The 25,813-nt window shown below is 52.1% G+C and overlaps 10 protein-coding genes across 10 annotated transcripts; 5 read left to right on the top strand and 5 right to left on the bottom strand.

Annotated features, from left to right (window-relative positions):
- Positions 1-472: 472 nt before the first annotated feature.
- On the top strand, positions 473-3,301 carry CDC24 (Rho family guanine nucleotide exchange factor). Its single transcript, XM_018854025.1, has one exon. It carries the CDS (start codon positions 618-620, stop codon positions 2,991-2,993), a length of 2,376 nt encoding a protein of 791 aa, XP_018714479.1. The 5' UTR covers positions 473-617; the 3' UTR covers positions 2,994-3,301.
- A 307-nt stretch (positions 3,302-3,608) lies between these two features.
- METBIDRAFT_76905 (putative electron-transferring-flavoprotein dehydrogenase) lies at positions 3,609-5,600 on the top strand (the record flags this gene model as incomplete). Its single annotated transcript, XM_018858605.1, has 2 exons — positions 3,609-3,651; positions 3,775-5,600. 2 exons carry the CDS (start codon positions 3,609-3,611, stop codon positions 5,598-5,600), a joined length of 1,869 nt encoding a protein of 622 aa, XP_018714478.1.
- A 601-nt stretch (positions 5,601-6,201) lies between these two features.
- GDS1 (Gds1p) lies at positions 6,202-7,797 on the bottom strand (the record flags this gene model as incomplete). Its single annotated transcript, XM_018856806.1, has 2 exons — positions 6,202-6,672; positions 6,727-7,797. The coding sequence occupies 2 exons, from the start codon at positions 7,795-7,797 to the stop codon at positions 6,202-6,204; spliced, it is 1,542 nt and encodes a 513-aa protein (XP_018714477.1).
- Positions 7,798-8,466: 669 nt separating this feature from the next.
- Positions 8,467-9,327, bottom strand: METBIDRAFT_115949 (uncharacterized protein). Its single transcript, XM_018854026.1, has one exon. It carries the CDS (start codon positions 9,091-9,093, stop codon positions 8,623-8,625), a length of 471 nt encoding a protein of 156 aa, XP_018714476.1. The 5' UTR covers positions 9,094-9,327; the 3' UTR covers positions 8,467-8,622.
- Positions 9,328-9,560: 233 nt separating this feature from the next.
- Positions 9,561-11,150, bottom strand: METBIDRAFT_34094 (uncharacterized protein; the record flags this gene model as incomplete). The annotated part of the gene is made up of 2 exons (XM_018856440.1): positions 9,561-10,573; positions 10,703-11,150. The coding sequence occupies 2 exons, from the start codon at positions 11,148-11,150 to the stop codon at positions 9,561-9,563; spliced, it is 1,461 nt and encodes a 486-aa protein (XP_018714475.1).
- A 111-nt stretch (positions 11,151-11,261) lies between these two features.
- Positions 11,262-13,473, bottom strand: CLN3 (cyclin; the record flags this gene model as incomplete). Its single annotated transcript, XM_018859255.1, has 2 exons — positions 11,919-13,473; positions 11,262-11,342 (listed from the first exon to the last, which is right to left on the bottom strand). The coding sequence occupies exons 1-2, from the start codon at positions 13,023-13,025 to the stop codon at positions 11,262-11,264; spliced, it is 1,188 nt and encodes a 395-aa protein (XP_018714474.1). The 5' UTR covers positions 13,026-13,473.
- Positions 13,474-14,648: 1,175 nt separating this feature from the next.
- Positions 14,649-15,602, top strand: METBIDRAFT_34203 (uncharacterized protein; the record flags this gene model as incomplete). The annotated part of the gene is made up of 2 exons (XM_018856450.1): positions 14,649-14,948; positions 15,003-15,602. 2 exons carry the CDS (start codon positions 14,649-14,651, stop codon positions 15,600-15,602), a joined length of 900 nt encoding a protein of 299 aa, XP_018714473.1.
- A 1,860-nt stretch (positions 15,603-17,462) lies between these two features.
- Positions 17,463-18,457, top strand: METBIDRAFT_115920 (uncharacterized protein). The gene has a single exon (XM_018854024.1). The coding sequence runs from the start codon at positions 17,684-17,686 to the stop codon at positions 18,203-18,205; it is 522 nt and encodes a 173-aa protein (XP_018714472.1). The 5' UTR covers positions 17,463-17,683; the 3' UTR covers positions 18,206-18,457.
- A 3,049-nt stretch (positions 18,458-21,506) lies between these two features.
- CYC3 (holocytochrome c synthase) lies at positions 21,507-22,548 on the top strand. The gene has a single exon (XM_018855621.1). It carries the CDS (start codon positions 21,665-21,667, stop codon positions 22,454-22,456), a length of 792 nt encoding a protein of 263 aa, XP_018714471.1. The 5' UTR covers positions 21,507-21,664; the 3' UTR covers positions 22,457-22,548.
- A 192-nt stretch (positions 22,549-22,740) lies between these two features.
- METBIDRAFT_10186 (uncharacterized protein) lies at positions 22,741-25,014 on the bottom strand (the record flags this gene model as incomplete). Its single annotated transcript, XM_018853703.1, has 1 exon — positions 22,741-25,014. The coding sequence occupies one exon, from the start codon at positions 25,012-25,014 to the stop codon at positions 22,741-22,743; it is 2,274 nt and encodes a 757-aa protein (XP_018714470.1).
- Between the last annotated feature and the right edge of the window lie 799 nt (positions 25,015-25,813).

Here is a 25,813-nt window from a genome sequence, read left to right as displayed (position 1 = left end):
ATAGTGGCCGACCGCGCACCGTCATTTTTCTACCACACTCTTTTAGTCTCGAAGCTCAAAAAAAGCCCTAAAAAAGCAAGCGGTCCACCAAGCTGCCGGCCAAAACGCCTTCAATTAATATTTCGTCTATTTCACGGCTCTAGGGGCTTTTGGGCCAAAACGCCTTCAATTAATATTTCGTCTATTTCACGGCTCTAGGGGCTTTTGTGGTTTACCGACTATCTCCTTTTTCACCAGGAGTTTTGTTGCCGCCCACCCCCTTCCTTTTTTGCAGCCAGACCCATAGCCGCGAACGCCCCAAATCCATGGCCCGCGCGGTGGGGCCATCCTGTGTCTACGGCCTGGCCCTCGTTTTCGCGTTTTTCGCTTAGAGCCACCTCGGCTCCAACACGCCGCGCCTCGAACACACGCAACACAACTTTCTGGACCCACAAGTCTCAGACCATCCCCCCCGGAAAAGGACTCATCAGCGCAACGCCTCGCACGCAACTCAGAATTGCACGCAACAGCCGCCAGACACCTTTTTTCTTAGTTTCCATACGACATTGTGCAGTCGCGCCCCGCCCCAGACCCGAGGCAAATCTCCCCCATCTCTTGGTCAACGGCCCGCCTACCCAATGGACCAATTGCCACACCCGCCGTTCCGGTCCGCATCGCTGGCGCTGACCCCCACAGTGAGCCTGTCGCTGACCAGCATTTCGCGCGTGGCGCTGGGCCCGATTATGCTCAACATGTCGATGAACAAGACGTCTCTGGCCGAGGACCACATGTTCTATAAGTCGCGCGTGTTGATTGAGCGGCTCTCGACAATCCAGGGTATGCCACCGTATATTATGTTGGCGCACGCGGCGGCCGAGCGCTGTGCTGAACAGCAGGCGCTTGCGTTCTCACAGCAGCTCCAGCAGAGCGATGGCTCGCCCACAGCATTTCGCTCGTCCGTCGGCTCCGGTGGCTTCTCCATGTACCTGGACACCCTGGCACTGTCATATCCAAATACAGGCGCGCTGCTGTCCAACAATCTCTTCACGTTCACTGCGGGCGTTCTTCCCGCAAACTTGAGCCTGGATCCCGCCACGCAGCTCTGGAAACTCTTCCAACAGGGTGCACCGCTCTGTTTAATATTCAACGCCATAGACCCGGCACATTCAATTCCCGTGCAAGCGGGAGACGATTTACGCATGTGCAAGAAAGCCGTTTACGACTTTGTCGTGGCGGTCAAGACCCACTTGGCAGTGGATGACGACGCCATGTTCACCATTTCTAACGTCTTTTCGGACAACACTCACGATTTACTCAAAATCATTGACTTTGTTTCTGCTTTGCTAGATCAGCACAAAGTGCCTGGTCCAGACGCCTTTCCTGAGAACGTTTCCCAACAGCTCACAGAACTCAAGGTCTCCGATGACCGCTCTAAGGTGTTTAAAGAATTGATTCAAACTGAACGCAAGTACATTCTGGACTTAGAGCTACTATTACAGTACCGCAACGAGCTTCAGGCAGCTGACGTCTTGTCATCCGAGCAGCTTCATGTGCTCTTTCCCAACCTCAGTGATGTCATCGACTTCCACAGACGTTTTCTCTGCGGGTTTGAATGCAATATAGATGTTCCTACGAAGTACCAGCGTATTGGCTCTGTCTTCCTTCATGCCTCCAATGGTCCGTTTAGGGCGTATGAGCCCTGGACGATTGGTCAGGTCGGCGCTATCGACCTAATCAATCGTGAGGCGAGTAATCTCAAAAAGGCTTCTACATTGATTGACCCAGGCTTTGAGTTACAATCATACATCATTAAGCCCATTCAACGTCTATGCAAATATCCGCTTTTGCTAAAGGAGTTAATTAAGGCCTTCTCCGATCCCTCAGATGCTGCATATTACAATGAGCTTCTTTTGGCTCAGACCGCCATGAAAGACGTGGCTAATCAAGTGAATGAAGCCCAAAGAAGGTCCGAGAATGTTGGGTTATTACAAAACCTTATTGAGAGAGTCAAAGATTGGAGAGGCTTTAACTTTCGAGAACAAGGTGACCTCTTGTACCATAGTGTCGTGAGCATCAAAGATGGCGAAAGTGAAAAGGATTACGTGGCATATCTTTTTGAAAGGATCATTTTTTTCTTCATCGAGACCAACCCCGCCGATAAGCAAAAGGATAAAAAGAAGAGAGATTTATTGACATCCAGAAAAAAATCCGGCAGCAATGTGTCTGGGTCTACAGCCAATCTTTTAGAGTCTTTGAATGGTGTGAGAGAAAATACAACACTCGAGTTGAAAGGAAGAGTTTACATCTCTGAGATTTACAACATTTCCTCTGCAAACTTGAACGGCTACACTTTGGTGATATCGTGGTCAGGCAAGAAGGAAAGCGGTTCTTTTGTATTGAGGTACCGGACTGAGGAACCAAGGAACCAATGGGAAAATTGCTTAAGACATTTAAAAACCAATGAGATGAACAACCAGTTGCAGCGCAAGCTAAGAGACTCTCGAGGATCGCTTGGTACAAACTACTCTTTTGACACAAATTCTCAAAGTCATTTCAATGGACAATATCCACAACACGCGGAATCACCTTCCAGCAGAGGGCATGATCATGAACAGAGGCATATTTCATCATCATCTACCTTCAGTATGATGAGAATGAGCAAGAATAGCGCGGGTTCTAGCACGGGGCCTAGCCATGGCGACTCAACGGCAGCAACATCTTTGAGCCCTCTGATCGCTATCAAAATTGTGTATCAAAAGAGTGAGATTTCCGAGCCATTGCAAGTTACACAAAATATGTCGTTTCGTGAGCTACATCAAAAAGTCGCCTCGTACGTCTCATCGAGTCCGGGTGTTGTCGATGATGTAATCATCAACAAGCTTAGGTACAAAGACGAGGAAGGAGACTTTGTTGTGATGAGCTCAAGTGACGACTGGCAGCTAGCACTTGACATGGTGGAAGAGCTCGTAGAAGAAAATGGTTCTGAGCGCACGTTGAGTATTTGGGTGTCGTGAGGATGGTGAGTAAGACGGGTGCTACGAAGTGTGAAGTGAGAAAAGGCTGGCAGATGGGCGTGATGATATGGCTAACGCATATTAAAATGCTTTTGCATAAATAGTGAGGGGCACAAAGTCAGGTTTGACGTTGTCTGAGCAGCCTGGGTCAAAGTGACAGAAATTGTGCGTTGTGCTAATCGAGAAAGTTCGTTGCAGACGTGGCACGTTTACTTGCGGTGACCGCGCGCTGTGTTATTTTCTCACAGCTGACTGTCTTATCATCATCGCGATTTTTATTGGCGCACCAGCTCACTTTTTTTCAGCTGACTCGGACGAGCGCCATCTGATACAAAGGGCTCAAGTAGCAATTACATCGGCAAATACCAACCTCAATTTCGAAAGAAGCCGTATTCGATATTCGGACTCCAGAATTCGATAGTGTCTGTGACCTTCTACTTCTCCGAAACCGTTCGCATTACAACGTGACTCACAGTTCATTCGTGCCAAACGAGCAATAATCAAGAACCTGAACAAAGAACGAGTTCCGTGATCCTTTGGACTACTCAAGTTCAAATACTATAAGAAGGCCTTGTACAGAAACAAAACAAAAGAAAAAAAGACGGGAGACCTGTGATGTCGATGATTTCTCGAGCTCGCAGTGTCTGCAGACCAGTTGGTCAGAAATCCATTTCCAGCTACCAAAGTCGTACTTTGGCAGGCCGGCTACATATATCGGCATCTAGTGAATATGTGAGCACGTTCACTGAACAATCCAGACTTTTTGAAAAACCCTTTGCAGGATCAGCCTCGATTTCGTCTAGATCGTTTTCTACGATCTGTCAGCTCAGGAAAGAGATCCCTTTCAATAATCTTTCGGAAGAGGATCAGGCAACTCTTACCGAGGAGCGAGCCACAGACAATGTCGATGTGTGTATCGTGGGTGGAGGTCCAGCTGGGCTCGCCACGGCAATCAAGTTGAAGCAGTTGGATAACGAGGAAGGCAGCGGCGACTTGCGCGTCGTTTTATTAGAGAAGGCGGCTGATTTCGGTGCACACATGGTGAGTGGTGCAGTGATTGAGCCACGTGCTCTCCGGGAACTTTTTCCTGAGCTGGAGCACTATGACGAGTCCGGAAATGGCATCCCATTGCCTTCCGATATCGTCACATTGGCACTGCATGACGAGATCAAGTTCTTGACGGAAAGTTTTGCCTTTGGCTTGCCGGAGCCACCCCAGATGAAGAACGAGGGGAAAAACTACATCGTGTCCTTGAACCAAACGGTTCAGTACCTCGCGGAACGGGCCGAAGAATTGGGCGTGGAGATGTACCCTGGCATTTCGGTGAGCGAACTCATTTTTGGCGAGAACGGCGCAGTAAAAGGGGTGGCCACTAAGGACATGGGTGTTGGCCGAAACGGCGCTCCCAAACTGTCGTTCGAAAGAGGCATGGAGTTTCATGCGAGACAGACGGTGTTGGCGGAGGGATGCCACGGGTCGCTTTCAAAGAAAGCCATTGCCAAGTTTGATTTGCGTGCCAACTCGGATCCTCAGACCTACGGGTTGGGCATCAAGGAAGTGTGGCGCGTGCGCGAGGAGAACTTCCAGAGCGGATTTGTGGGCCATTCTTTGGGCTTCCCGCTTTCTTTGGATGTCTATGGTGGAGGATTCATGTACCACTTTGGCGATGGGCTCGTTGCCGTGGGATTGGTCGTGGGGCTCGACTACGCCAACCCATACGTGTCACCGTACCAGGAATTCCAGAAGATGAAAACACATCCGTACTACGCCAGCGTGTTGGAGGGAGGCGAATGCGTTTCATATGCTGCTCGGGCGTTGAATGAAGGCGGCTACCAGTCGATTCCGAAATTGCACTTCCCAGGTGGTCTTTTGGTCGGATGCTCCGCCGGGTTCATCAACCTCCCCAAGATCAAAGGCACGCACACGGCGATGAAGTCTGGAATTGTGGCTGCCGAGTCGATTTTCGGCCACTTGAGAGAGTTGGAGGTTGTGGATGAGGAAACCGACATGGAGGCCCAAGTCTTCGACATGAAGGACTACGAGGAAAGCTTCAAGCAGTCGTGGGCGTACGAGGAGCTCTATGAGGTGAGAAATATCCGGCCTGCGTTCAACGCTTTGCCCGGCCGTCTCGGCTTTTTTAGCGGAATGGCCCAGTCGGGCCTCACCACCATGATCGCCCAGGGCAAAGAAGGCTGGACGCTTTCCACAAGCCACACGGATGCGGAAGCAACGCAGGACGCGTCCAATTTCCAGCCCATCTCGTATCCAAAGCCCGACGGCAAGCTCACGTTTGATATCCTCACCTCCGTGTCAAGAACCGCCACATACCACCAGGAGGACGAGCCTTGCCACTTGAGAATTCCTGACCAGGACCACCAGAAACACGCGGCGATCTCGTGGCCCAAGTACAAGGGTGTCGAGCTGCGGTTCTGCCCAGCAGGCGTCTACGAGTACATCGAGGACGACAGCGAGCCTTTGGGCGTGAAGTTCAACATCAACAGCCAGAACTGCATCCACTGTAAGACGTGTGACATCAAGGTGCCCACTCAGGACATTAACTGGGAGGTTCCCGAGGGTGGCGATGGGCCCAAGTATTACATGAGCTGAGTGCACTGAGTACGTTCCTGCAACGAGGACCAAGTTGGGAGAGACGCGGGGTTTGAGCTTCTGGACGAGGCCCGAGACATGAACACATATATACGCACTGCGGCTGGAGGCTGCTCTTGCTGCCATAGTAAGACAGTTTATAGAATATTTGAGGGTGGAGTGTCTGATCTGTGTTGTTTCCCGTATCTTGAGTCACTCTCTAGTCGGTCTTTGAGAACCAGTGGGCAGAATGCGACGTTCCTAGCAAATTGGTGGTAGACTCAATCGCCTGATGTCTCTTGTCTTTCACCATTTCAATGCAAACGACGCTGGTAGTGAGGACGTGTATACCCACTCAGTACTTTTGGAATAGATTCTATGTCGAATGTCAGAGAGACGGCTAGCTCACCACGTCATCCGCCGCGTGACATCGGAAGACACTGAGGGAATACTACATGGTTTTGCTTTGCTGATGGATGAGAGGGAAGACACTGAAGGGAAACTACATCTCTTGCTTTGCTAATAGATGAGAGGTCCTGGCCCCAAGAATAAAATTAACTTTTTACGTAGCGTTTGATGTTGGTGAATATTTCATGATGTGCGTGAACAGCAACCTGGCCTTTCAGGCAAAGAGCTTGTCCAAGTCAGATAAACTGACATCCTCTGGCGCCCCGATATCCTGCGTCAAAAAACCGGAACGCACGACGTGGGCCCAATTCGATTTGGATTTGGGCGAGCAGTTTGCCGAGCTGGCGGAGTCGGACCGTGCGCCAACGCTGCCGGCCTTCTGCGTGGAACCATGCCCCAAAGAGCCCGACGTGGCTGCAGCAATAGCCTTTAGCGCAGCAGCATGCAACGCAGCGGCCGCAGCAGCCGCATGTGGGTTGTGGGAACAGGGAGTGCGCGGTACGCGGGGTGCAGCGGCTGCAGCCGTGACAAACTTGGCCTTTTTGTTGATGGTAAGATGCGACATGGACTTGGACCGCTTGCCTGAGCGCCTGGTGACATCCAACGAGAAGTCAGCCATGTCGTCGTCGGAATCGTTGAAAACCTCCAAGTCGTCAAAGTCAAAATCGGAGTCGTTGATGAATTTCTTGGCGGTACTCGTGGCACTGGGAGGAGCCTCCGGGGCTGGCGACGCTTCGACGTCCAAGTCTCTAGCAGCCGCGTCTGCATCTGTGGGCTCGTCGGCATGCAGCTGCGCCATGTTGGCAGCCACGGGCGCAGACGAGTACGGCACAAACAAGTTGCTGGAGTTGGTGTTTTCCGAGAACGCGTGGCGAGTCACGCCCAAGTCAAACATGGTCTGGCGCCGTGGCTTCAGAAGTGCTGAGTGCTTGACAGCTTCGAACGAGTCTGCAGCAAACGCAGACCCCATGCCCGGCACGAACTTCTGCGCCGCTGGCAGCGGCTTCTGCGCCTCCACGGCATGTTTCACATGCATGTGAAAGTCCTTGGCCAAAAGACCGCGGTACACGTACACCATGCGCTTTGGCGACGCGTCTGCCCACTCGCGGGAAAGAGCGTACTTCAAATTGGAGTCGCCTTTTTCCACGCGCTTAACGTATGCGTTCAACTTGGCACTGACCAAGTTCAGGGTTTTGCTGGACAACTGCGCCATTTCCGGATGCCGCTCGACTAGCACGTCGCAGATTTGCTTGACAGTCATGCCGCTGCCCTCCATGTCCTTCTCGTATAAGATCAAAAAGATGGCATACAACACGTCGTCCTCGAGCGACGCGTCGCCTTGCTGCGCGGGCTTGGGCTTCTCGCCCGTCACGGGGATAGTGGTTGAGATTCCTGTGGCAATGGGCACGCGTGCAGCCTGTTTTTGCTTTTTGAGCATGCTGCTGGCAAGCCCCGATTTCTCGGCTACGCCAAGCAGCAGCGTGTCGTGCGTCCCTGCGGGTGGCGTCGAGTCGCGCGAGCTGGCGCACGAGGCGCCGTTCTTCACGCCAAGCAGCCCGGAGTTCATAAGCGAGTCCGGCGAGATGCTGCGCAGGGTGGGCGACATTTCCGTGGGGCTCAAGCTGGCCTCGGGGCTGCACGCAGTGCTGTCGTTTCCGGTGGCTTCGTTTTCTGGAAATGGCTCTCGAATTCCGGAAAGGCTGCGTCTCATCACGCCTCGGTGTGGAGGGGCCAAGCCGTCGGAATTGAACGCTGGCGTCGAATGCGAGGAAGCCTCCGGCCCAAGCGGGCGTCTATCTGCCATTGCCATGTGAATGAGGTTTTTGGGGGGTTGTCGATTCGATCACTGGCCACGAGTGTGCATATATCAGTGCAATTGGCTGAGGCGGAAGGTCAATGTAGGCGCTCTGTGTAGATGAACAGAGACAGGCTGGAGAGTCTGCTTGGTTTTTGGGCGGAACTTGCGAATTGAAAACGGGGGATTTGAGAAGCCGCGTGATTCGAATTGCGTAAGAGGCCTGAGGTTCCTGTTAACGAGTTAGGGAGACAGCCTTGGTGTCTGGTTTAGTGAGATGGCCTAGGTATCAGGTTCAGTGAGATGGCCCTGGGTGTGCTTGGTCCGCTCGTTGGATGAATATGGCTCGGGACAGCTATACTGAAATGCTCCCGAATATGCAGCCAGCAATGAGAATATCTGGGGTTAAAGTCTTGAGACTCGGCGGGACCGTCAAGGTAAAACTGCTAGAAGTATTAATATTTGGGCGGGGGACATGCGGCTACCAGGCACGGAAAAACCGGCAGGTCAGCCGTTCGCTCCGATAGTATAACATACGAGTAACAAGCACAAAGATCGGTGTCCTGGAAAAAAAGCTCAGGTTCCGGATGAATTGAAGATGTGTTCAGAAGATGCACCTGGAGCGAAGCGAAGGGCTAATATAGAACGGGCCGGAGCGAGCGTGGGGACAAGAGAACAAAATACCACAAAGGAAACCACGTGACGCGAATCAGGGGAGTCGGGACGTGAGATGCCAGTGGCGCAGATGCCTTGTTCTGGGAAAACGAACGAGGTTAGTGGAGTAGACTCGAAAGCGGTGACGGGTTTGCTTGTCTCCTATTACTTAATTGTTTTTTTTTTTCAATTATAGAGTGCATCAGCCCTAGCTGGATGCGCGCGCGCCTGCACACAGCGGGCCGTGCCCTGATCTCGTGCTGCGATAAGTTTGCACCCGCGATAAGGGCTTCTTCCCCAATGCATTTGACTACGGCTGTGGAAATATCCAGGCCCCGCGCAGCGGGAAATCGATCGTACAGATAGCCCGACAGACGGGGCCACACGAGCATATTTTCCGGGGCGCCATGTGATATTTGCGAGGTTGGGGGCCAGTCTGGGCGGCACGAGGAAGCCGAGGGGAAGAGGACCCAGGCACGTGACGGCGGGCGGCTTTAAGGCGAAACGTCGTTTTGGTTCTGAAAACCGGCCGTGGGCCAGGGCCGGAAGCGCCCCGCAACAGGCCCCGTAAGTGGCCCGCCGCAAAAACCTCGGATCTCGCGGCTGGCTGATATCCGGCGCGCTGGCGGGTGCCGCCGATCTTCCAGAAACATGCATCCTGATTGTGACTGCTTCTTGCTATCCGGCCTATCAGCGACCGGCGCAGTGCACCACGTGCCCGTGCGCGCGCCGGCCGGATGGAATGATACACGTGATCACGTGACTCGTCACCCTGGCCGGCACGTGACACGTGTGACCGCGTTCCCGGCTTCCCCCCCGCACGTGACTGCTGTGCACGCGCGGCGCGGCGCGGCCCGCCATGCACCCCCTGCACATGGCCTGCCGACCCCGCGCATGGAAGTATGCGCCTGGCGGGCACATCTGCGCCGAGCGACATCTGCGTCCAGCCTCCAGATGCTCCCCCATGCATCAGCGTAATATTGCCAAGCGAGACCAAATCGCATCCGTTTCCCAGATTGTGGCTCCAGCGACGACAATGCAAATGTCAAGGTGCGTTGTCTCGCGAGCACCGCGGCACGTGCCATCGGTCTTTTCAGGGTCCCCCGTGCATGCAGAACCAGGGCTCAGAGCGCCGCTTCCCGGGTCATGCTGAGGGCCATCTGGGTGGTCTCGAAGTCGGCCGCCCAGTAGTCGTCGTCGTACGGATTCTCGCCTTCGCGGCTCGGCGGCATGAACCACCAGTTGAGCGCGACATGTGCGGCGCCGGCCTCGCTGGCAAAACTGGTCACCTCGTGGAACCATCCCGTCGGAACATAGAGCATTTCGCCCGGCTCGAGCCATACCTCCAACTTGCCGAGATGGCGGAAGCCCGGGAACTCACGGTCCGCATACTCCTGTAGCGCCCGGCGCTCGGCCGCATCCGGCACCTCGTCTAGGTGGGCAAGAATCGGCGGCACACGCGAGAAACTAGGCGGGTCAAGGCGGGTTTCCGCGTTTGCCGCACACGTGGGTTCGTTTTCAATCATCGCAGTCAACTGGGCAGACGTGTGCCCGCACGTGATGTTGTTTTCCAACGCCCAGCGCGCCCACTCGGCTTGGATGGCGCCGTCTTCCCGCATCGGGCGCCAGAAACGGGCGTTTTCGTTGACGTGGTAGTCGATGAGCCCGTTGCCGTAGATCCGGTGGATATCGCCCACCGTGTAGAGCTTGGCCGCGTCGTTCGGCAGGTATAGAGTGAACCGCTTGCGGCCCTGGACAAGGACATACAAGTTATCGGCGTGGTCATGGTGGAGTCCGGACGAATTCCCCCTTGGAAGATACCGTCCCAAGCTTTCTGCGCTAGGGTTCAATAGGTCTGGTTTGGCGGTCCCGGTGGCAGCGGCTCCCATCCAGAGATTGATCTGTTGAGGGATGAGGTTCTGGAAGGGCGCCGGCGCGATGGGAAAGGACTCGTCATGCACAAGGTTGGTGAGCGGCGGCTGGAAAAGCGACCGCACGCGGAAATCGGCGTCCTCCGCGTCCATGTCGTCGGTGTTTGGATCTGACTCGGCTCCGCTATCCGAGCTGGCGCCTGCGTCGAAATCGTCGTGGAGGTTAGACATGTCTATAGAGTCGTCGTCTGAAGAGGCGCCTGCATCTGGAGGATGACCAGAAACATGGCCAGAAACATGGAACTGGTGATCTCTGTCCACTTCTGTATTGTGTTGCTGCACATCTTCGGAGATAGAACCCTCATCGCTATCTCCGCCGTCTTCTTCAGAGACACTCCCTTGGGCTGAATGTTGCAGGAGGTCTGAGTTAGAAGCAGCGCCATCGCCCAATTGGGCAAAGCTGCTGTCTTCTTCCTCGTCATACTGAGTCGTCAAGTAGTACGAGTCGTCGCCCAGCCGGAGTTTATGTACAATGTCGCGCAACTGAAGATGCTCCCGGGTCCTTCCCAGCCCAAACCCATACTTGACTTTCCGCTCCACCTGCAAGGGGAGCTCGTACTGTAATGTGTCTAGAATGGACTCGAGGCGAAACTTCCCGATCGAGATGGGCGCGCCGCAAGTCAATTTGACTGGTTTTCTTGCGTCAATGAACTGCAGCCTGAATGACCCAACGTCGCTCACTGACAAAACGGTGTCTGCGTCATTCACAGTGTACCCGCGATATTCGTTGTTTGATCTCTGGCTCTTGGAACCCGGGCTGATTTCTTCGGCACTTCTTTTCATTGGAGTTGAGTGCTACTCTAAATACCGTGTGTGAGCCCGCCTCATCTCGTGTAGGCGGTGCGCGCGCGGATGCATACGCCGTCCTGAAAGGGAATGTCGTTTGAGGATGTTTCATAATAAAAAACCCACTTTATCAAGGTTTGATTTTGAGAGATTCACCGTTTTCGGTAACGCAGCAGCCTCTGCGATGAGCTGGTGACATATGTGTGCTTGTCTTGGCATGTAGCTGATTCGGCGGACACTGCAAAAAGCTGGTACTCTTCGTCGAAACTGAAAACTTCCATTTCTGTAGTTTTTGTGGCTCTCGTAAGATAAGCCAATCTTTGACATGAAAACCACCTCCAAAAAATTCCACCCTTAGGTCGAGGTTTTATAAGCAAGCAGCATCCATAGTGGAGCAGAAGTTTAGTTCGGGTAGATGGATTTGTTGGTTTTTCTATATGCTAATGCAGGCTTTATAAAATATCGATTCCCAAGACTGGTGGAAGGCGACTGCTTGACGACCGTAAGAGATGTTTTACTGTTCTCCAGCGTTCCTTGACACAGTCAGCCTGATGATGCTACACGCCTCATCTCTTATTGAATAAAAAACATGTCACCGTTGCTCACACTCTTGGAGCGCTTCACTTGGTATGTATCGTTCTCGTGACTCCTTTTTTGTCGACGATGGAAGTAATCGTCCAGTTCATCAAGCAGTACGCTGGGCAGAGGGAGAGTCTTTATGAAAGCGGCGGCAGGCTTCTCTGATACGCTGTATGACTTAACAACCAGTGGCCGCTCGTACTCGGGATTCTTTGGGCTGATGCTCTGCAGCACCGGTGTCACAGGATACTTTGGAGTAGTCAGGCCTCCGGACGCCACAGGTGTGCATGTGACTTCGGATCTTGGAGAGTACTTCAAGACATGCCGCGTGGCAGTGGCATCCCTCTGCGCCAAGTGCTTCCAGGTGAAGCTGACGACCAACTTCATAAGATGCAAAAAGCGCAGAGATTCGTTGAAGTACTGGGCCTTCAAGGAAGGAGGAGGACTCTTCAACACTTTCGTGAGCAAAGAGAATGCCTGATCAAACTCGGCCATGGTGATCACAGGATCCAACGTGGAGATAAATTCCACAATATCATTTATGTGATTGAATTTGCAAACGTCGAGAATCAAGCATGCCAAGACGACAGAGATCATGGCGATCTTAGGCAGTGTGTAGTTGAAATAAATGTTCGGGTAGAACTGGATGAGTTCACAAATGTAGATGGCAATGACCTTGATATCGTTGCAAGTCTTGTGAGGGCTTTTAGAGCCAGCTAAAAACCTCGACTTTGCCAACGAGTGAATATACACATCGATGAAGGAATCGAATGTCGGAGCATCGACAAGCCAGCCAAACGATTTGAGCACATGGTTTTCCATTTCCAAAAACAACTTCTTGTCGTAACAATGACAACAGTACTTGCACAAGTCATTGAGCAGCGGAATACGGAATTTGGAATCCAAGTTCTTGCATGCAATCCACAAAGCTGTGAGTCCCAAAAGCTGATAGTGTTGTTTCTTGACAATTCTGACTGAGCAATATCTATCAATGATGTTAACCGTCAACGGAAACGTCGATTTCGATAAGCTCAATTTGTTGATGACATCCATAAGAAAGTCAAGAAGAATAGGCCTCATCCTCAAGTTGATCTCAGGCTGTTGTTGAATGAGCTGGAGATTGGGCTTTGTCTTTGTGTCCAAATGGAGCAAATGCGCATAAATTTCCAATTTGTATTCATCCACCTGGATTTTGTGAGCGTTGTACTCAGCCAATTTGAGGTTGATGTTCGATGCTTTTAATGATGCTTGTGAAACACGAACATGATGCAAGATATCCGGAGAGCAGTTCATACTTGCAAGTTTTGAGTAATGCGATGGTCAATGATGCTGCTTTAGTAGAGTCTCAGGATGGACATATGTTATCAAAGCCTTTGTGTTTGGTGAATGAACAAGTTCGTCGACTATAGACTATCAATTGGTAATGAATGAGGTACTAAGACTAGGTTTCTTCTTTCCAGGCAAGATGGATAGATCAATTCTTTTTCAACAAAGCAACAAAGGTTAGACCGCGTACAGGCTTTGATGACAGAAGTGAAGCGAGTGAAGCCTTATGCAATTTTGGACAAATCCTGGAGCAAATCAAAGGTTGTAAGTATCTCGAGAGATGTGACGAAGTCGGACAGACGAAAGTGAAGGGTGAAAAAAAGTGTGGAAAGAAAAGGAGAATATAAAGGAAGCAACAAAAGTTCAATTCCAGGAAAGGATGAAAAGAAAAATGCTGCCTTCGAAAAAGAAAAACGTGGACGCCCGGCTTTTTTGATACAGTCTACGGCAAATTCCAGTATATATATGATCGTTGACCTCTAAATTTCTCGTAGCTCCAAACTGTATGCTGCATAGTGTGTGCAGATGCAACGCAATTAACAACGCACTTCGCATAAAGCAGGCAGAAGGAGGTGGTTGCAGCTTGGATATCCCCGCGACCACCTTTCCGAGGGCATTTCTTGTCCGGTGCGACATTTTTTTCGTTGATAGGCCTGAATTACATTCCAATGTGCAAGATGATCGGCGAAGCGAAATTGGATTTTAACATTGTACATGTATTTAAGGTAATCACAGAATCAGATTGCCTTGGTCAATGCCGGGAAAGCTCCAGTACCTACTAATCCGTCCTTACGTAACCCGTACTTGACTGCTACAACATCTCATTGGGTATCAGGTGGTACCGAGCGACAATTAGCTCTCCTCTCAAAAGATCTGCTTAAAGAGGAAACTATTGTGAGAGGCTTGAGCCTTGAGGACTGCGCGCACCATGACCAAACGGGTAAAATTTACAAAGTGCTGAGCATGTTGACGCCAAAAAAAAAAAAAAAATAAGCAACCAACAACGAGCGAGATTCTCCGGGCAACAAAGCACGACGAACGAGTACCAAAACAATAAGAATGTAGAACAACTCAGCCATGGGAATAGAAGAAATATTTAGAACCGCCAAGGGGTACGGCCTATTGTTTTGTGAATTGAGGATGGCCAAACATTCTTCTCATAGCGGGCTAAAACCCCTATCAACAAGGTATGGCGCCGTCCCTGTGTCTGGCCAAATTTTGGCTTTTCAGGCGCCGAAATTAATTGGCCGAGCAGATAAGGACTATGTGTTGTCGCCGAGGAATTTTCCTCAGTTGTTTGCCCCAGCCCCTCTAACCAGGCGACATATCGCCATGCTGCCTGCGGTATGTCGCGTACAATTGCTGCGACACTATATGCCGTCCTCACCTTGCTCATGTCGCGGCATGGGCGACATTTCAAAATCCAAAAAAACCTAAAAGGTATCTCTGTCTAAGCTGCAAGATATTGAGCCAGAACAGCCTGAAGCTTAATCTACTCAGACCCAGGTCGCTTGATTTTTCAATTTTGCACTTTGAATACTCAAACACGCCCTTTTTTTATTTCGTGGATCGTGAATATTGAGTGTCTCGATGGAGGAACTACTCGCTCGTCATCGCAAAGAGCAAAAAGACTTAATCGCTCAAATCACATCGTTGAAGAAGCAAGCTCTGAAAAAGACTCGCAAATCGGTGAACACAAAATGTGCCGACTTGCAGAGCAGTCTACAAGCTAGGCACGCCAAGGAAATTGCAGATCTTTCCAGTGACTCGTCCATATCTACAGATTCCTTCACACCCGAGCAATTACTAGCCGCAATGAATCTCGGTTCATCAGCGACACTGGAACAAGCCATTGAAAAGACCGCACACCAGGAATCTTCCTCGCAATCTGTCAATAACACTCCTGATGCAACCCCCAGTTTACTGGTAGCGCCGGGAGCTCAGCCGGGAAAAAAGAGAAACCGCGCCAGAGAAAGACTAGCGAAAAGACAGGCGCAGATCGATGCCATGACAGCAGAGGCGCAAGCAGAAGCCGCCGATTCGGTCGATTACCGTGCAATCGAGGCCGAAAGCATGGGTCTCTTATTGCGGGCCCTGGGCTTGCAGATGTACGAGATCCAGCCCGATGGACACTGTCTATTCCGGTCCATTCAGGACCAGTTACATCATCGCCACGAATTCTCGGCCGATGCCGCGGATCTTTCTGTCTCGGCAATCCGCAGACGGGCAGCGGATCATATTCGAGCACACCCGGACTCGTACATTCCATATTTGTTTGATCAGGAGACAATGAGTGTCCAGGACGTGGGCGAGTATACTAAGGAACTAGAGGAAACGGCAATGTGGGGCTCCGACTTGGAGATTGCGGCCCTAGCCGCGGTCTACGAGTGTCCAATCAAAGTGCTAGTAGCCGGAAGTGCACCCATAGTATTTAACGAGGCGGGGCCCAAGCCAGAACTAATAGTGGCTTACTACAAGCACAGCTACGGTCTTGGAGAGCACTACAATTCGTGCCGGGATATCGAACGAGATGTACGGGTGTGAGCACGACGGGCTGCCTATCGCGTCTTACCCCGGCCCGATGCGCGCTGGCACTAACGGCCTGTATATAGATGCGATTTACGACGTGCCGCGGTCAGTGCGGCGCCAAAGAAGGTTTTCTGTCAAGTATTGGTCCAGTCGGTGACTATCACTGAGACTGGGATTTGCTCGGAGCCCAGGAATTCTATTTTGTCAATGTATTTGACATGGCATTTTTGACCTGTCTGTTTTATTTTCTTTGTAGACCGCAAGTCGCGAAGAGACCGTCACCCTGGGAAGCCATATACTGATTGGTCTACTGAAGCTGTGTGAAGAGCTACACATATTTTGCTGACCTCACCTTAGCCACTACTCTTCAATGTTGTCTTGATTTTGTTGTTTTGGGAGTCTGTCGAGTTTTGAATTTTGAAAGTTTGTTTCAGATTTACATTTTAAACTTTGTCGGCTAACGGTCGCATTTGTTGCCCCCACACAATTTGAGGCTCGATGAGCTGAGGCAAGCAACGGTATGGCTCGTGAAAAAAAAAAAAATACATACGCTGAAAGTCGTCTGAGCGGGGTCAAGGATTTCAATACCGTACATTTAAATTGCTCGAACCATGGAACGAGCTCTTAATGTTCCATAGTATGTATCTGGGGAATCCTCTGGAATGTCTAAAAAGAATTGGCTCTTCCAATCATTTCCCCCCACCCTGTTGCATTTACGAGCCCTAGGTTCACCAGTGCATTTATCCTGACCAAAAGTATGGACCAAACCAGGCTGAATTGATTGAAATAAAGTATGCCTGCCTTGAGCCGAGGGCCGTAGGGCTCGTCTTCAGTGTAAAAATATCTTCGCGTCCAAATGTCGTACGAAGTACCCCTATACTTGGGAAACTGGCAACTGCAAGAGAAAGTAGGTGCAGTAAGTGCGCCCGCGGAAACGCCACACATAGTATGTCGTAGTGGCAGACGCCAACAATGTAACGTGGGTCGAATAATGCGGCCGCTTCTTGATAAAACCCTATAATACACCAAGATTGGAGGCGCATGACTTTACACGAAGTTGGCTCGTGGGGTTAGTGCAAGAGGTCGAACCAAGTGTCGGCGGCTGAGCCTCCCGTGGATGCAGATGTCGGGTGCGACATTGTATGTGCAGTCCTGGTACAAGGCGCCAGGGTGTATGCACCAAGCGTATTGCCTTTCACAGGTTGCTGGATTCAGCTGTCTGGGTTACATGTGCAATGGAAAATTATAGCGGGCACCATTCTATTTTGAGGCGTGCTTAAAAGCTGTCGGTCCATACTGACCTCTATGTTGAGATTTCAATCAGGTTCACCAGGCTCTCCTTGTCTCGTTGGCCGTTTGTTATTTCCAAAGGCTGATTCTTTTACAGCACCTGTGAGCTTTCTCACGACAACGCGCGACATAGCACAATGCTAGATGCTGTCGCAACCTGCGCTAGGTAAGAAGGTCTCATTTAACAATAGCGACAAGACCAAAATATAGAGGAAGTCGAGGGTTTGGGGCTGAAAGAACAGACATACTGCCCTATTGTGAAGCCGTGTCGCTTGAAGCGCAACATACCTGGTGCTTTGAAGGCAATGTCATGGAATGCACAACCACAAATGCAGGAAACCCTTGCATGCTCACATGAAGACATGGGCTGACGGCTGCTGAAACATCCTCAATGTCTCCTCCGTCCCGTCCCAATCACAATAGAAATCATTTGTTACATATTAGCAGAGGCCGGGTGCTCAAACCCTAAACTCCGCTTCATACAATGTCTGCAAAATTGGCGTAGTCAACCCCAAGCGGCTGATTCTGGATTCTTCTTGTATCTTTTAGCAAGGCACTAGGAAATACGCTCGTTGGATTCCGAAGTGAATCGCCTGACGACATGGGCAATCTTCATGCATCACTCTGGCACGGGGTATCGGGACAACAGAGAGGGCGGGTGTGCAGGATGCAATTACAGGCCACGTCAGGATTTTTTTGCTTAGAGGCATCGGAAGGGCTCAATTCCGCAGCAAGTAGTGGGGGAGGTCCTCCCGCGATTTAGGGACGCCCATTGGTAGCCGCGGCGACACTGCGACATTGTGCGCATGTCCGAGATCACGTGCCGTGCCCTCGGTTCTGCCCTCGAGATGCATGGTATCACCTGCCTCACTTCGGCCGATGCGCCAATGAGTCCAAACGCCCGAAACTGCAATGAGACCGCACGCCCAAACTGTGGGGGCAGTTGGTGCATGGATTTGGCCTTCTTGGTTCAGATCCTTACGCTACATAATTTCAGGGAACGCTCGTTAATTTCCTTCAGTGCCGATGGCAGCCATCAAGGCAAAACCAGGAAAGCGTTTGTCCCAGCCAGCTACATACTCCATACATGCAAGCCTTCTGACCTCATCCATTTAAGCTCTCTCGGACCTTATTTCATTAAGCTCCTATGTGCGCGCTCCAGAAGGCACGTCTGTCGAACGGCTGGGTTTTATGGTCTAGAAAGAGAGCATTTTTTTTTGAACAATGGCATTGAAAAGTTCATTAATTATAACTCCTTTCACGCTTGGCCGTACACTGAATATTCTCATGCCCAATATCGTGCAAGTTTTTCCGGGTCAGATTGCTAGTTTTTCGCGGCTCATGAATCTCGGTCGTGCAAAAGCAGACGCGCCTTGGCTCCCGGCCCATAACTCCGTCGATCCCCACGTCACGTGACCCCAATAAATCCGGACCACAGCTCAATGTGCCAGAGTTGAAAACCCCAGCACGCGCCTGTGGCCCCAAAGCTACTTGCCTGAATGTAGGACGAAAAAGAGAAATCCCAAAACTCAATTTCGATTTCACGGGGTGATGGCGCCATATCGCCTAGAGTTACCCAGCCGTCGCAAGCGCCCCAATCTAGATGAGGAAAAAGACACGTGATCCAGTTGCAAAATGCAGCAGTTCCTATTAATTGGGGCCAAAAGGAAAAGGCGATAAACTCTATGTGCTGTGGTGGTGGCCAGCGCTTCTACTGTATTGAGGCTGCCAAGCTATTGGGCGGCTGCCAGATCATTCTGATGATTGATATTCCCGCGAAATGCCTCAGCTATCGTAGGACGTAGACGTTTGTTTCCATGATAGCTCGACAATGCACGAAAGCTCATCACGTGAATTCTTGTTGTGTTGTTGTCTTTGTATTTGTCTTGTGCTGTCAAATAAATCAGACATTCAGGGTGCACTTTTTCACTTGATGTTGCTATGTTTTGTTGAACCCATTGTGGAAATATGCTTCGGGAAACAAGGTTTTCCGTGTGCTTGGGGCAGCCCGGTCTATAGGATGCGGCACTGTCCAGCATGCTTTGTTTCGTTCGTTGTCTTAATGACTCCAACACATGTAAGTTATACAACACAATTCCAAATGGCTAGTACACTAGCGGTGTCGCCCTGCCCATCATGTCGAACTTAGTCACCAAAGTCCGAAAGCACTCGGTTTGCAAAGGGTGTCTTGGGCTGCGTGCAGAACTCCTGCCCTTGCCCTAATACTATATGAGCGGCATCACAATGTCATGGATATGCCAAGCACTGGTTTCATAAGTAAACACAGGAATAGCAAAGGGTTTTGAAGGACTAGTTTGTCACCTAACACGACGGCTTCTGAATTAGTGCTCAGTTTGGCTTTCGTCAACTTGTGTGCTGGCCGCCTGGCACGAGCGTTGCTATCAGACGTGCCCTTGCCAAGTCTCCAGCTGTGAGTCTGAGGAATTTTCGTTGGATCTCCAAGTTAAACTGGATGCCCCACGGCTAAAACCGGCTCCGTGGTCTTTGAATAACCGGGTGCTCTTGTTGCTTGGCTTCATGCCGGACAGATTGGTTACACGGACAAATCTTGGCATCTCTCCCCAGTATTCGGGTGCCATTTCTTCCCATGAGCCACTGACCTCTGAAATGAAGCTGATATTTTTTTACGCAAGTCCCGATAAAATTGTTTTGGCAATCTGTACCTTTCGCTTTTTTGTGTTGGGACTAATATGAGCGTGTACCATGCCCGATTCTCGGACTGGGATTCTTCGGGCAAGAAAGTATCTGATAGCACTCGGGAACAATGGGATTAGCAGAGATACTGGTCTTTCCTATCTTCTTCACTACGGCCATAACTAAAACAACACAATAGATGGTAAACAAAGACGCTTGTCGGTGATTGTAGGGACTGTGGACTTGGCTGGCGTATCTGCATGGCATTGTAAAGATTATATTCGAGAAAGTAGTTTAAACCACATGTAAGCTTTGCAGCATAGCCGCCATGAGAAATGTGGTCCTTGCTCGAATCGCCAACTTGAATTTGGCTTCTTTGAAATTGTTGCACGAGCTACTCGTAAGTCACGGAATGGCTACAATACCTTATTCTCTGATTCCGGCCAGCAATCTGCTGACGCTCACTTTGTGGAGCCCGCGGCCTGAGCAATCCGATCACAACTCAAATTGCAAGACCTGCGCTGATGTGATACGTGACGCTATGGAAAGAGACTGCGGTTACACAGCGAAAAGACAAGAGAGACCATCTATAGCTCCCACTTTCGGCCAGCAGAATTACTGAATCGCTTCGGGCCACTGGTCTCTAGAAGTCATAAAAGGGGACGTGCTTTGTCAATTTCCTATTCAAGTCGTTTTCTTAAAGGGGGACGTGCTTTGCAAATTTCCTACTCAAGTCGTTTTCTGCCCACAGCTTTGCGAATCCTAGTCCGGCGGCGACTGTTTCTTTTTGACAGCCAGCACTGACTTCTACAGGACTCACAGGAAGCTGGTTGTCAACTACTACAAATCCAGCGTTTACTTTGTAGGTGTTCAACATACGTATACATGTGCGACCTCTAATAAAGTACGATGAAGGCTATATAAAATACTTGCTGAATCGACAAAACACATAAAAGTTCTCTCGTGTATGTTTCTGATGGAAAAAACATTATTCCAAGAAAGTGGGAATCACATGACGATTGAAAGAGTGGCAACGGAAATCATAGCCGTTACTACAAGGACCGGGTGTCTAATAATGATTTTAACTTATTGCAATGAGAGTGAGTAATCCGTAGATTACGAATATCATCTAAACTACCATTTGATATTATACTGTATTGTTTCCACTAAAGTAATAGGAATAATATGATCTGTTTCAAGTCCTTTTGATCAATTATTGGTACGTTTATTGAGAACACTGCTGGTCTGGTTCTTAAGATTAGTAGGATAGAAATCAAGAAATCATTACAATTAGCAGAATTAGATTCACAACTGTCACAAATAAAATATCACGTATTAGGAGTTTAGATCTAATATCAAAACGAAGGGCAGCTAATTTTACAGTTCTCTGAATATATTCATGTGAGTGAGTATAAACACTACTAGCCATTTATTTTTTTGAAGAAGTAAAGAAGTTTCATGGAGAGAGTTAAGTTTCGTTAATGGTTTAAGTGTAAGTTGTTTAGACCTTTTAAGTGATGACGAATCTGATACTTGAAGCCGACTGCAAATTGTGTTGCCGCACATGTCGAAATCAAGCAAAGGCAATATTCAAGAACATCAGCCCCGGTAGTCTGGAAGCACCTATGACATGGCACGAGCCGCCATCCAGCGCAGCCCACAGAATATGGCCGATTGGACTAATCTAACATCGTAAATTGGACAGAGCAGGATGCAGGCAGATAGCGGCGAAAAGGGTCCGTCATAGGCCCACTTTTGCGTCGGCCCACACCAGAAGTACCAAAACAATAACCAGACCCACAGCCCCCAATCGGCAAGAACCCCGAATAAACAACCCGATTCCAGGCCGCTTGTAGCGTAGTACCCATGGCGCCGTGAGCCGGCGGCCGGTTTCGGGCGGTGTACGGGTGTCGGGCCGCTGCGCATCATCAAGCGAAAACTCGATCCACCAAACGTGCCGCTAAGCATTTCTGTGTGTCTGCCAACTTCTGTACTTTCGGCACGCTGGACCTCGGTACTCTCCTGGGCCATTCCTGTCTGTTCCCACGCCCCCCTCGTCTGATTTCTGCCGGTGTTTCTAGTGCCGTTGCTTGTGGGGACCCGTTTTTGCCACCACCAAACAAGACTTAACCATGGGCTGGTTCTGGGCCTCGCCTGCTGCCAGCACAAACGCCGTGGCCGGCCGGCCGCCGGCCGTGTGTCCCGTGGACCACAAAAACATGCCCGGCGCCGCGTGCCCCGTCCAAAAACCGGGCCGTGAGGCCGACGACATCGAGGTGTTGAACCCTCTCAATAACATGCCCATGGCCATTTCCTCGGAGCGGGCCCCCGGCCAGAAGGTCGTGCTCTCCACGGAAAGAACCATCTCGCTGATCCCCAGAGGCGTGCTGGAGGACCAAGGCAACTGGGAGTACCCTTCGCCGCAGCAAATGCTCAACGCCATGTTGAAGAAAGGCAAGGGCCAAGGCATCGACGAAACCGCCGTGGAATCCATGGTGGACGTGCACAATTTCTTGAACGAGGGCGCGTGGCTGCAGATCTTGGACTGGGAGCTCAAGCACACGCTCCAGAGCAAGGTCGAGCCCCGCTTGGAGAAGTTCATGGGCAGACCGCACGACTTGTCTCCCCGGGCCCGCATGTACCTCTACCTCGGCCGGCTTTTCCCGGAAACCTTCAACACGCAGCCGCCTTTCGACCGCCACGACTGGACGGTCTTGCGGTCCGCGGGCCATGGCCGTGGCTGGCTGAAGGTGCGATATGTGATCGATTACTACGGCGCGCCGGATGACGAGGAGACCGGCATGCCTGCGTTCATGTTGGACACGAGGCCTGCGCTCGACTCGCCCACCGCGGCGGCGGACCGGTTGGACCGCTGGTTCACGCCGTTGTGGAAACGGGCCATGGGCGAGTTTGACGACAAGTAGCCGTGCCGGGCGTATTCAGAGGGACCGGGCCCAGGCCGCCACATTTTATTTATCTCTTGCACATACATGAAGGGGGGGGGGGGGGGGTTTTTCTGAAGGGGGGGGCCTTTCTCTGAAAGTGAGCCTTTCTCTGGATGGAAGCCTTTCTCTGGGTGGGAGCCTTTCTCTCAGACGACGCCTCTCCCTTCCACAACCTCAGGGACGCGGGCCCGTTGGGGATCTTATATACAACAATTGTTTATTACGTTCATGTTTCTTTATGTACAGGGCCCAGCAGCGCCGGGCTAGGCGGCGCCAGCGAGCGAGGCCATCAATTCCGGAGACACCTTGTATTCGCGGGCCAAGTTCCTGATGATCTGGGGCAAGTTCCTGCCAAAGCTAGTCAAGTCGGCCGCCGCGAGTTCGTCAAGCACCCACTGGATCCGCGTGCGGTCGCGCTTCTTCATGAAGTGGTCGATGAGGAAGAAGTAGGTGTAGAAGTTGGGGGCCACGCCGAACGGACGCTGGGCGCAGAGGTCCGAGTAGTACTTCAAGGCCAAGGACTCCCTCTTGGTGAGCAAGCCCCGGATCATCATGTTGTACAACATGGTGTCGTTGCGCAAGTTCTTGACGTACCAGGCAAACAAGTCCTCGGCGTTGTGCACGGAGCCAAACTCCATCTCCGCCTTGATCATCGAGGTGAGCATGCCCGCGGAATGCTTGAACCGGGCGCGGGTCTCGCAGAAGTACTTGAACACGCCGCGCGCGGCCTCCATGTTGACGCCGTCGCGCACGAGCCCGTCGATGAGCGTGGCCACCATGTGCTGGTCCCACTTGGACGTGTCCTTGATCACGTCGCCAATGAGCTCGCGCACGTTGGGCACCATGCCCTTGTCGCGGTAGGTCTTGAAGTAGTAGTTGAGCACGGTGGTGATGGTGGCGATGTTCTCCTCGATGCCCTTCTGCGCCATGAAGTCGAGGATGCCGGCCACGGCCGAGTCGTTGCCGGTGGCGACGTAGTGCGCCAAGAAGGTGTTCATGACCGACGTCGAGGGCACGAACGACGGGTCCTCCTCCAAGTAGGCGCGCATGCGGGTCTCGGCCTCCGCGAGCTGCTTGTTGACGGCCATGCCCACGAGGATGTTGTTGCGCGCCATGTGCACGATGGGCACGTCCTTGTGCTCGGCCATGTACTTGGCCACCAAGTCCTGCCGGTCCAACGTGGCCAAGCCGCCCAAGAGCACGCCCAAGACCTTGGCGTTGACGCGCACGCCCGAGGCCACCATGGCGCGGAACGTGGCCTCGATCTTGTCGAGCACGGCGGTCTTCTCGGGCGGCAACATGCGCGCCACGTGCGACGGGTGGCCGAGCGCCTTGAGCGCCAACTCCCACGACGCGGGGGACGGCTTGGGCACGAGCCCGCCGCAGATAGCCGCGAAGATGGCGAGCGCGTCGTCGAACAGCTTCATGGCAATGAACGCACTCATCACGTGGTTCAACGTCTGCTCGGAGATGGCGATGGCGTTGCGCGTGGACGACGCCTTCATCTCGCCGTAGAGCTTGCGCAAGCCCACGGGGCTGGCGAGCCGCAGGAGCACGTCGATCTGCCGCGACACGGCCGCGCCGTTGGGGTCCATGTTGTTGGCGTCCTGCTCGCTGACCTTCTTGGCAAACGCGCGGATCTCGTCGCCCAACGCGTCGCGCAAGCCCAAGCGCGCCAACGTGGACGTGACGAAGTACAGCGGCGGGATCTCCTGCGCGTCCGCCACCTGCAAGATCTTGACCGTGGTGGCGAGGTCGTACTCCTCGCCCGTGCGGAGACAGTGCGAGATCAACGCGAAGTACGCCAAGCGCAAGAGGTCCGTCAGCCGGTAGTCGCGGTCGCGGTACACGCCGTAGTTGCCCCGCACCAGCCGCCCGGCCGCCGTGGCGGCCATGCGCTTGGCGTAGTCCAAGAACATGATCCACAACTGCAACACGCGGGGGTAGGCGTCCGGGTCCGCGGTGTTCTGCAACACGCGTTTCTGCACCGCCACGAAGTGGTACGTGTGCGCCACGCGCTGCTCCACCATCATGTCCAACACGGTCTCCACGGACCGGCTGCCCAAGCTGGCGTTTTCCGCCACCACCAAGTCGAAGAGCCGGGCCAGCACGGGCTGGAAGATCGAGTAGAACGCGTCGTCCGCGATGCCCTCGGCCTGCTGGATCTCGCGCAAGTACGCCGCACCCTCCTCGAAGATGTCGATGGCCTCCGCGAGCGCGGGGCTGCTGGCGTCGGGCACGCCGGCCACCAGCTTCTCCACCTGCTTGACGATGTCGAAGAGCTTGCGGTGGTACTGGTACTTTTTGGGCGCGGCCGCCTGTGCGGGCGTGCCTGCGGCGGGGTTGGCGGCGGCGGCCAGGTTTGTGTTTTGGGCCGCTTTTGTGTCTTGGGCCGTCTTTGTGTGTTGGGCCGAGCTTTTTGTGTTTGGGGCCGTGGTTTCGGGCGCCGGCCCGGTGGTCTGGAATCGCACAAACGCCGCCGGGGGCAGCGCCCGGGCGGCTCCGGCGGCACGGCGAGCAAAGGACCTCACAAGCATGTCTTGGCGTTGGGTGTATCCAGTTGGGGTGGGGAAGACGGGCCGGGGTAGCGTGGCTGGGAACGGCCGGGAATGGGTGTTCTAGTAGAACCGGGTTTTGGGGCCGGGCAGTGGGGCCAGGTCGCGCCGGAAAATTTTCGCGCTGTTTCGCGGCGCAGTCTGGGGAAGGCCATGGGGCCGGGGCCACGGTGAGTTTTGGGGGTCTTTGTTTTTGGCCGGGGGCTTTTGTTTTTTGTTGGGGATTTTTTTTTTGGGTGGGGGCGTTTGCTTTTGGGTGGGGAGCTTTGTTTTTTCGGCGGGGTTTTGGTTTTTTCGGGGGGATTTTGGTTCTGGTTGGGGGCTTCTGTTTATTGTCTGGTACTCCGGAGGGCCACTGCAAATCTCACGGGCCGCCGATGTTCTCGTGCGCCAGATCTGGACAGGCCGGTGGGGGAGCAGTGCGAAGGCTGGACGATGGAACTGGTGGCCACCATTGGCGGACGGTTGGGTAGATTGGGTAGTTGAGCAAGAGTTGCGGGATGTTTGGGTATGGATCGATGAAGGAATTGACAAGCTGATATTTGGTATTTGGCCGGATGGAAAATGGGTAATAAAATGCACAAATTGAATTAGAGAAAAGTATTAAAGACCAATAAATGATTAGACAACTAAACAAATGGTCAAGGGATACTCGGAAATTTGACAAAATGATGGCTAGTTGAATGGGGAAATGATTAATAAAAATGCACAAATCGAATTATGGGCAAATAGACCCAGAAATGATTAGACAGTTGGACAAATAGTCAAGGGATACTCGGAA

The sequence above is a fragment of the Metschnikowia bicuspidata genome (assembly GCF_001664035.1).
Source record: "Metschnikowia bicuspidata var. bicuspidata NRRL YB-4993 chromosome Unknown METBIscaffold_1, whole genome shotgun sequence".
Taxonomy (NCBI): Eukaryota; Fungi; Ascomycota; class Pichiomycetes; order Serinales; family Metschnikowiaceae; genus Metschnikowia; species Metschnikowia bicuspidata.
Note: the sequence above shows the minus strand (reverse complement) of the source record. Positions and strands in the feature narration are given on the sequence as shown.

Bases quoted from the DNA above. Each gene is read 5' to 3' on its own strand.
- CDC24 (XM_018854025.1), top strand. From the start codon at position 618: ATGGACCAATTGCCACACCCGCCGTTCCGGTCCGCATCGCTGGCGCTG.
- METBIDRAFT_115949 (XM_018854026.1), bottom strand. From the start codon at position 9,093: ATGCATGTTTCTGGAAGATCGGCGGCACCCGCCAGCGCGCCGGATATC.
- METBIDRAFT_115920 (XM_018854024.1), top strand. From the start codon at position 17,684: ATGTCCGAGATCACGTGCCGTGCCCTCGGTTCTGCCCTCGAGATGCAT.
- CYC3 (XM_018855621.1), top strand. From the start codon at position 21,665: ATGGGCTGGTTCTGGGCCTCGCCTGCTGCCAGCACAAACGCCGTGGCC.